The sequence below is a fragment of the Homarus americanus genome, unplaced genomic scaffold (genome assembly GCF_018991925.1).
Source record: "Homarus americanus isolate GMGI-L3 unplaced genomic scaffold, GMGI_Hamer_2.0 scaffold36734, whole genome shotgun sequence".
Lineage (NCBI taxonomy): Eukaryota > Metazoa > Arthropoda > Malacostraca > Decapoda > Nephropidae > Homarus > Homarus americanus.
The window spans coordinates 13,431,554-13,442,510 of NW_024733126.1; the positions used below are offsets into that span (position 1 = coordinate 13,431,554).

General features: G+C 38.6%; 1 protein-coding gene across 2 annotated transcripts in view; it reads right to left on the reverse strand.

Moving 5' to 3' along the window:
* LOC121869373 (homeobox protein abdominal-A homolog) overlaps window positions 1-10,478 on the reverse strand; it is a 173,103-nt gene extending 162,625 nt beyond the window's left edge. Inside the window, exon 1 of one of the 2 annotated variants that reach the window (XM_042370709.1) lies at window positions 9,507-10,478. In XM_042370709.1, the coding sequence (XP_042226643.1) occupies window positions 9,507-9,897 (391 nt within the window). In that variant the 5' untranslated portion in view covers window positions 9,898-10,478. The remainder of the gene's footprint in view (window positions 1-9,506) is intronic. The other variant, XM_042370710.1, reaches the window with a different exon arrangement.
* Window positions 10,479-10,957: the final 479 nt, after the last annotated feature.

Genomic DNA, 10,957 nt, shown 5'->3' on the forward strand with positions numbered 1-10,957 from the left:
TACATGAGTAATCCCCTGTCTACCTACAAAAGATACCATGCTAGTTAAGTTTCCGTCATACTCAGGAATTACAGGGTATATTTAAAAACAAACTATTACATGGACAATAATCCCCGTTACTACTGGAGTTGACGAAAATATGAACCATCATATACATCTTCGATTCGTTAGATATTAAAAGATATACATTATACAGAACCATCCCATTCCACAATACAAAACGAATTACATTCCCAGTCCACTGAAACACAGGTAAATATTTGTTTTCAATAAAACGAGTTGATTATAAATATCCCTAATCTTATCTTATATCTCTAAATATCTCAATATATGTCCTGGTTAAATCTTCAAGTACTTAACAGATTACAGAATAAACTAGTCTATTAACCTCCAACTATACATAATATAGATAATAGTTTCCAAGTATCAAACGAATTAAATCCCATATTTCTTCCATTAAATTCCCCAGGCGTCTACCGGATTACAGGTTAGATAAGTTCATAAATCATTCCTCCCATCCTCATCCTCCCCCCCTCTCTCTCTCTCCTCTCCATCCCGTTGTATGAGTAAGGAAGGGGGAGGAGGAGGGAGGAGGAGGAGGGAGGAGAGGACACCAGGGCAGGCAGAACGAGTTGGTTAGGCTGGGCGTTCCTCTGCCATCATTCGCGAGGTGTCAATGGAAAATGGACCGGACCCAGTGCTGTCGGGTAAACCACCTTTCTCTCTCTCTCTCTCTCGGGCCGTAACCTCCCCCCTACTGCCTGGTTTATTAACTTACATTGGGACCTTGTTTCATCATACAAAGGGACCTAGTTGCATTATGAGTGCATTAGGACCCTCGAGCTACTGGTTTATTATATGAATGATATGAAACCTCGAGACAATGGTTCGTTGTTTATAACGAGACCTTGAGTCGATGCTTTATTGACACTATACAAAAACCTCAAACCAATAGCTAGCTAACTCACACTCGTCTCCTAAACTACTGGTTCGATAACCTCACGTCGGATTCTAGACACGTGGGAAGTTGGAAAAATAAGGGGAACTGATTCAGAACTCAACATAAATCCATCCATTATCATATAAACCTTGAAGTATAAAGTATAAAACCAAGGTGCTAGATTTACTGTCTAAAGGGCATTGAATGAAAACAAACGTATATTGTCAATAAAAGTTTGATATGTGGGTTTCCAAAACATATTTTTGAAGCATCGAAGATCGTGTACATTTGAGAAATCTCGAAGCAGATCTCTTTTTCTATTGTTGTGTGTCAAGGACAAGTGAAGAACGTACAGTGAAGGATTGTGAAGAACGTACAGTGAAGGATTGTGAAGAACGTACAGTGAAGGATTGAGAAGAACGTGTCTAAGGAAGGAAAAAATTTCAATAACTGTTGATTGAGAAATAAGGAAGTATCTAGCCTCACTAACTTAGAATCCGTAAAAATATATGAAACATCGAAAATAGCATTTATAAACATGAATCTCATTTCTATTCGATTTATTCTTTACTATTTTTTTCATATATTTTCGTAGTTGAATACCCTTGAATGTGGAATGTATGTTTAATAAGATATGCAATACAATTCATCACAGTTATTGCGCTTGGTACATATAATCTATTAGGTTGAAAAGTTTCGCTGTCAGAATAAACTTCATCGTCGGGTAGGAAAATGGTCAATAAAAAAATAATGACCCTTTAACATGTTACAACTTGGAGGTGGAGGTAAACATTATACAAATAAAATAGAGAGTATAAAAGACACCTGAACATTGTACATATACCTGAATCTATATGAAGAATATATATCTGTTCTACTCTCTGTTTTTCTTCGTTTATTCACCTGTATATACATTGGATAACAGTGAACAATTTGAGGAAGGCCATGTCTGTCAATGTTGCTTTAGAATGGACATACACATTAACATTTCCAAGCCCCTAAATCCCACAAACCCCCGTGAATACAAGTTGCCCATTCAAAGACATCTTCCATAATTTCCTGCCTTCCCTTGATAGAGATTGGCAATCAATCATATCGGCTGCGCACTTTTGGAAGCTTTGGAAACCAATTGTGGACCATAATAAGCATTGACAGTTTACCCTCACAATGAGCAGTATTGAATCTCCCGGAATTGCCGTACCTTAACCACAATAATATGGCCATTTGTCATCCTCTGTGTGTGTGTGTGTGTGTATGTGTGTGTGTGTGAGAGAGAGAGTAGAAGCAGATATAGATAGAGAGAAAGACAGACAGACAGACACAGATATATAGAATAACAGAAAGAGAACAAAATCAGACAGTGAAAATAAAATGAACACTCAAAATCAAGACATACTGACAGACGGACAGTATGATAACCATAAAACCGGAATTAAAGGCCAAGACAAAACAAGACAGAGAAACATAAGAGAACTAGAATAGGAAGATGTACAAAATAAACATTCAGACAGATAATGAGCAAAAAAAGTTAGCACACAAAAAGAAAAATAAACGAATAGATACAATGATAGACCGATTGAGTCAACGAGTTTTTTTGTTTTGTTGGAGATGTGTGAGGGAGGTGGGTCAGTAAGCAGGTGGTGGACGAGGATAAGTCAGGGAGGGAGGAGGGAGGAGGAGGAGGGAGGGAGGGAGGGAGGAGGGAGGGAGGAAGGAAGAGAAGGAGGAGGATTGGGAGCAGGTGGCTGTGGGTGAGGGAGGGAGGAAGGAGGGAGAGGAGAAGGGTATGGAGGTAGGTGCACAAGGTAACGTTTGCATCATTAGTCGAAAAATAAACTCCTCCTGTGTACTCGACGTACTCTTCCTGCCTACCCACCCCCCACCAAACCTTCCTCCCCACCGACATTCATCCTACAAACCATCCCTCCTTACACACCCCACCAAACCTTCCTCCCCACCGACATCCCCCCCTACAAACCATCCCACCATTCTCACCCCAAAACCTCCCTCCCCACCCACACCCCCACAAACCTTCCTCCCCCGACATTCATCCTACAAACCATCCCTCCTTACACACACCCACAAACCTTCCTCCCCACCGACATCCCCCCCACAAACCATCCCACCATTCTCACCCCAAAAACCTCCCTCCCCACCCACACCCCCAAACCTTCCTCCCCCACCGACATTCATCCTACAAAACATCCTCCTTACCCACACCCACCAAACCTTCCTCCCCACCGACATCCCCCCCACAAACCATCCCACCATTCTCACCCCCAAAACCTCCCTCCCCACCCACACCCCCACAAACCTTCCTCCTACCCCCCTCCCCCTCATCTATCACAGAGGTATACACATATTCTGGGGAATTACCTTGGGGAAATATTCTACTGTAAGTAGTTCCCTAGATATCTGTGATCGTGTTGGTGCTAAACACAAGAGCATTTACCCTCATTACGATTTACGACTCAACGAATGGCGACAATAATCTCTCTCTCTCTCTCTCTCTCTCTCTCTCTCTCTCTCTCTCTCGTAGAGTTGTATGTTATGATGACAAACTCTGAGGTGTTTCTGCACGTAAGTTACAGTTTGTGATTATCGGGAATGTTTGATGGTCTTACATTCTGTGGTATATGAGAGTGTGGGGGAGACGAATAGATGGGGGGGAGGAAGAAGAGGAAGAGGTGGAAGAGGAGGAGAGGGAAGGTGAGGGAAGATGGAGAAGGAAAAGGAGGATGAGGAGGAGGGAGAAGGCGAGGGAAGATGGAGGAGGAGGGGGAAGAGGTTGAGAGGGAAGTGCAAAAAGGTGGAAGCGGGAAGAGGGAGAGAGAGGAGGAAGAAGAGAAGAAGGAGAAGGAGGTGCCGGAAAAACAGAAGGAAGTGCAGGAAGGAGGAAGAGGAAGGGAGAGGAGGAGGAGGAGGAGGAGGGGAAAAAAGAGGAAAAGAAAAAGGAGGAAGATGATAAGGAGGAGCAAGAGGAGCAAGAGGAGGAGGATGAGAAGAAGGAGAAGGGTAAAGAGCAGGCGAAGGATGAAAAGAAGATGGAGGAGGAGGATAAGGAGGAGAAGGAAGAGGATAAGGAGGAGGAGGTGGAGGAGGAAGCATGCATTCCTTTGTTTTTGTTATCGACACATATTTGTGGTGTCGTTAATGGCACTGAAGTCTCGTGTTCTCCTCTCAGGTGATATGCACCGTTACTGTCATTATCTTACGGTGAATTTAATGTTCTTATTTACGTTCTCATTATCATCACTATATAAAAAAAAATCCCACTTTTTTCTTTACTATTAACAACTTTTTTTATAAATTTTGTTCATAGTCTTGTAATTGGCATCAACGAATAAATTTATCACACTCATTTTTCCACTCCAACTTGTGATTTAATATACTGTAGGAATACCTTATTAATATTATAAAAAAAGCTTTAGTTATTTATGTACATATGTATAGCTTTATCTTCCCACTGCTATTATTTCTGAAAGTACTTATTTCATACTAATTAGAAATATCTGCTGGGTATTTTTTATTGTTGTTTGTCTGTTTATATGTGGTTTGGATTGAAGCTACATATTTTTTTATTAAATTGAAAAGAAACTCGTGTGACATATTATTACGGTCTTCATAACGATAATAAGAGTAAAGAAAAAAATATAGAAGAAACGTTGGTTCATGCATCGTTTACTTTACATCCATTTACATAATTATCATCCCATCTAATCTTCTGTGTATTCAATATCACCAACATCTGGCTTCAAACAATGATATCTCTGACACTCTTTAAAAGTAGTATTTGTGGTAATATGTCAATTGTGGTTTTTCCCCCATTCATCAATGTCATCACCTTCCTCACTGTAAACACTTATATTCTACATTTACAATTAATATCTGATTCATCACTATACTATTTTAATTTTCATAGCAGCAAGGAAGTAATATATATATATATATATATATATATATATATATATATATATATATATATATATATATATATATATATATATATATATATATATATATATGCTGATAACCACAAGGAAAGAAGAAAACACGAAGTTCCCAAGCGCTTTCGTGAAATTCACATCTTCAGGGGTGAGTACAGACTAAAGAGGGGAATTGTGTTTTCTTCTTTCCTTGTGGTTATCCATATACCTAGATCACGTGCACCTACAGTGATTTACTTGCATATATATATATATATATATATATATATATATATATATATATATATATATATATATATATATATATATATATATATATATATATATATAATATTAATTGTACCAAAAGTGATAAAATGATATAAGAATAGAATAAATATTATCAACATAAATAACATTCATATGTTAATAATAAACCTTCAACTCTTATCATTTTCCACCACAGAACAAAACCCAGTTATGTTATGAGAGTGAGAACGACAAGCAGAGACCTTCCAATGCCCTGAAGGTGTTCATAGTGTGTAGCACAGTATGTCAGTGACCTCGGACGCATTTACATCCTTGAAGGAGGACCCGGGTCACCATCCTGCTATTATGAGCGCAGCCGCCTGTCTTGGAGCGGTCCAGATAGCCTAAACGTGTTCCCGGGTAAATTAAGGGGGAGTGGGTAGGCGGCAGGAAGCCCAGGTATGTTAGGGACAATATCGTATATACCAAGCTTTTATGTTATGTGTCAATATTAACAAGAAAAGAGAGAGAGAGAGAGAGAGAGAGAGAGAGAGAGAGTCTCTTAAAAACTAAGTTAATCTATTTCTAAGTTCTTAAATTATCAATACTAATGTATACTCTTACTTGCTCCTTCCTTAAATTGAGAAAAAGAAAAAAATATTGATATAATTGCAAAATTATGAATTTAGTATTATTATGGGTGATCATTTGTTCCATTAAAATATAAGTCGAGATGATGATGATAATAATAATAATAATAATAATAATAATAATAATAATAATAATAATAATAATAATAATAATAATAATAATAATAATAAAGTGATATTGACAATTATCATAATATAGATATAATAAAGATATTTCGAATAATAGTTATAATAAGAATATGAACAAGATAAGAAGAGGAAACATCAATGAAAATTACTTACTAATAATGTTAGTATAAAAGTAATTAATAGGTCAATCTCCCTATGTACCTGTATAATAGTTGTATTTGTCATTATTGTAACTCTTAATAAAATTCATATCTATGATGTATAATTTCTAATTATTATCATTATTACAATTATTATTTTTATTTATTTTTTTATTATTATTATCATTATCATTATCATGATTATTATCAATTATTATCATTATCATTATCATTATTATTATTATTATTATTATTATTATTATTATTATTATTATTATTATAATAAATAAAGTGTTTACATGTGATATGAATTCCTGATAAATTTTCAGTCATATTATGACTATTACCATTTCTCTTAATCAAATTTATATTAGCACCGATATCAATAATTATAATAATATAATCAATTACATGTATTATAGTGATAATTGTTATACTATAATTAAGTGATAATACCGATTGTAGTAAACAATAACAATCATGATAACTAAAAAACAAAAACAAACAATAATAATAATAGCAATATAAATATCAGTAATAATAAGAATAATAATAAATTATAATAATAATAATAAATAATAATAATAATAATAATAATAGCAATAATAATAATAATAATAATAATAATAATAATAATAATAATAATAATATTTATAGGGATGTTTTTATTATTATTATTATTATTATTATTATTATTATTATTATCATCGCTGTTCTTTTTGCTTTTGTCTATTTTATATTATTTTAATATTTTAAAAAATTATTTAATTCAAAATGGAATCATTAATATATGATTAATTACAATGTGACTAATGATCATTAGAAAAATTAGTGTAATAATGGTATACGACAATTAATTCAACACCATTTAACACGAGAATAAATAATTTCTCCTCATAACAATCAAATATTTATAAATTATAATATTTATAATACAGATATTTTTTTTTCGGGAATACACTACTCATTATAGGAATTAATTGTCTATAATATACATTAAATTTAACCTTGATCTGGAGAATAACATTCCTGGTAGCCGTTTTAGTGATATAAATACAAGAAAAACTACCTTAGTTATTCCTAATGAAAGTATTGATATTGACCTGTGTTTAATTTTTTTTATTTAAGAATAAGACTTAATGTATTGTTTGTTACTTTTTAGTTATTATTGTATATCTTATGATTATACATGTAGCTATAAACATGCAGTTGTATACGAATTTATACTCATTTACATGGATACACAACACTTTACACACATACCTAGAGCGAAGATCTACTTCAAACGAAACTACTGTCAATAATATTAAGACAATTGGGTACAAGAATTGAAAGATATTATGACTATAGTTTATATACACGGGTCTGAAATATATCCCATACACCATTAAACAGACAATCAATAAATCGGGGTTTCTTTTGGATAGTAATATATTTAGGGTGGTTTTATATCATTTCTCTTTCATTTAAGAAAATAAAAGAATTAGTTTACTTTATATAAAGAGAACTATTGTCGGGAAATCGATCACTTGTCTGTACTGTTTAGTGGCAAGCGTGACAACAACCAGCTTCCCTGATGTCTTTTAATTTTTTATCAGTATACAAATCTACCATCATAATTTCCTGCCATTGGTGTTGCACAAATTATTCTGTTTAATGCTTTTTTCTTGATTATAGACCATAATACAATAAATAACCTTTATGATCTAACTGTCCTGATCCCACAAGAACTCGCTTCTACACTCGTTAAGTATTTAGTGAGACATATTCTTTTATTTTTTCGCAGGATTAATATCGTTTTATGCCCATTTCTCTGTAGTTTTATGGCTTAGGCCGTGTGCATAACACACCATGGTACGGACGTTAAGATGCAACCCCTTACACCTGGTGTGGAAATGGCGGAGGTACAATGCTTAAAGCGCTTGTACCGGGTCTGCAGTGAGGGCGCCTCTTCGCCAGTTTTCACAGTCTTTCGTTCTCATTGCAGATTGCATCGGCCATATTGAGCGGTGGAGGTTCCCGCCACGGCCGCTAGATGGCAGCAGCGGCAACCGAGTGTTAGCACGCGTTTCTGCGGTCAGATGAGTGGCAACCTCCGAGGACGCAGCACCTGTCATCCTGTTCTTCGCAATAAACGTCACTGCAATTTACACCCTGACTCCTTTTTCTACACTTTTATGGGGATATGGATAAATTTAGTTATAGGTTATCGAGTAATATCAAACGCACCACACTTGCTGACTAAAAGGGGCTTCTCTCGCCCACTAAAGAATCACATAGAGAAATGTTAACACTTTTCACTGACTCAGCCTAGCACTGCTCTCACACTTAGCAATCGATTTTGATCGTAATTTTCATTCCCTTGCCATTATAACATGGGGGATGAGAGTAGTGCCCTATGATAATATCTCTGCTCACTTGCTGGTCATGCTGTCTGTCCTTGTAGCAGGACCAGTCAGGTGAAGTTGTATTGAGGAGAGGAGTGGTTTCTTCCGCTGCCTGACACTCGTGTCGCGGCTACTGTGGTTTATGACCGATCACAACTCGTTTTACACTTCATAAATGGGTGGGTTTAGTTGACCCTTACACTGGACATGGTTTTAATATGGTTTTCTTCTCTCTCTTTCTCTTTTTCTCTTTGATAGTAAATGGGAGAAAGGGATTAACACACATGTACACAACACTATGTATAAAGATTTTCACAAACGCCTGCACACTTTTACTCCCTAAGGGACGTGCAATAAAAGGTGTGGTGGAGGTGCCTCCAACAACATACTCTGCTGCAACAAGTATGGCACTCGTGGGAAGTCTGTGATTTCCTCCTGTCTAGGGAAATACAGACATGCACCAGCACATATATAAGCGTTCTAAAGCCTCGTGCGAAGGATGGGGAGGGAGGGAGGAGGGGAAGGAATTTGTGCACCAAAGGGATCAGGCAAGGGCCATTAAGGGAATGTGCAACACCTCTTGCACCCTCCTAAACACTGTCGAGCAACACACCACCTCGGATAACTGCATGCACGGGGGGAATTCAGGGCAGTAGCATTGCAAAACACTTTTTTTCTTGGTTATTCACTCATTACTGGTCATAGTGATATTTTCTACAATTCACGTTTTAAGCTTTCTTCTTTGAAAAACACACACATTGCTGTGCTATATATTGCACATAGAAAGCTCGCACAGTCCTCATGATTAAGTTTCAAGAACAGACTAGCTAACACAAGCACTGGGTAGGACAACACTAAAACACAACTCCAGAACGAAAGCTCTTGATAAGGATTGTATCTTGCAGGGTGACAGGAAGGTCCCTCCTGAGGAAGGAGAGGAACTAAAGGAAGGGACAAAAAGGAGCTACAGGACACTACGAGAGGTGGGAGGGGACTGCTCTACGACAAACACGCCTAGGAGACTCTACGAAGGAGACAACTACAGGGATCAAGTTCACGAGATTCAAGACAACTTTAGGACCTACCTGTGATGGACATCCACGGGTACCGAGGGATGTCAGGAATATGAGGCGTCGGGGTTGGCTGACTACAGGAGTTGAGTGGGTTAGTGACGTTGTTCTGGTGGAAGTACTGGGCCATATTGCTAGTAGTGGCACAGTTCTGCAGATTGAGGCCATACTGGGACATATCCGTGGCTCCGGTCTGGGAGTAGCGGCATTGCTTGTCCCCGTCTGTGGTGGCTGTCATAGCGCTGAAGGGCGACATGTTGCTGGCGGCGTTGCTGGACAGCTGATGTGAAGTGACACTCACGTAGGGATACATACTTCTAGCTTGCGTATTGTAGTTTACCAGGTTAGCCGCGGCCGACTCCGCCTGGTACTTGGGCAGAATACTATCAATATAATTTGAACTCATTGTTCACATAATTCTTCCCAGTGGTAACTACTTAGTAACAACTGTGTACACACCAGCCTCGACTACCTGTGATGGCAAATGAATCCTTTTCTGAATTAGACACCAGGCACGAGAACCCCGAGCGGTAAACAAGTCTGCCCAATCAGTAGGTAAGGGAGCCCGGAGAACCAATAAGCGCTCGCCTTGGTCGGACCTTCATTATTAGCGCGATAAGGCCGGGAGGGAGAGCGCGACTACACTCAAAACACTATCGCCATCTGTGGACCAATCGCAGAACTAGGCGGTGAAGCCAGCCAATACGGGCCGCGCCGCCATCTTGGATATGGGCCGGGAGGGCGCGACGCGTCGAGCGCCACACAAACACACATCTCGGGAATCAACGAAATTATGGGTGGCACGCTGCCGGCGGTGTTATTACAAGCGGTCCTCCTCCGGGCTGCCCACACTGGACTCCAGCAGGTAATTTTAGCGAGTGTATCTAGTGTTATAAGGTGTGTAAGTGTAGCATCTTAGCCTCGGGAGCCAGCGAGCCCCCGCTTCAACGTCACGCATCTGCTCAGTCCTGCGTCCTCGCCGGGACCACCACTCCTCCTCCTCCTCTCTCCTCCTCTCTCCTCCTCCTCCTCCTCCTCCTCCTCCTCCTCCTTCTACCTCCTCTGCTCCTCCTACCTTCTGCGGTTCTCTCCCCAATCTCCCTTCTCACCCCACAAGAATTTCCAGAGGCCTAGTGGTCTGCTGTGCCGATGATAAACCATCAAAAATGGATTAAATGTCAACTCTTGGCCGCTCGTACGTCCGCGCACTCGGCCCTCTCAAAATACGACCCGTTCTAAACGCATGACGGAAAGAGAATGAAGGAACGGGTGCTTATGTGTTTGCATGATGCCAAAAGATTCCAAGAGGGCCAGTTCACTCACCCGGCCAATAAAAAGTCGTAGTTTGTTTGCCTTACGCGTTATTTCGTTAGCGATGTAATTAACTACGTATCACCTCGCATCGATTTTTGTGGTAATGTGGATCTGCTTTTGTTTGTTGCCAATTTTTCCATGTTGGTGTGTTA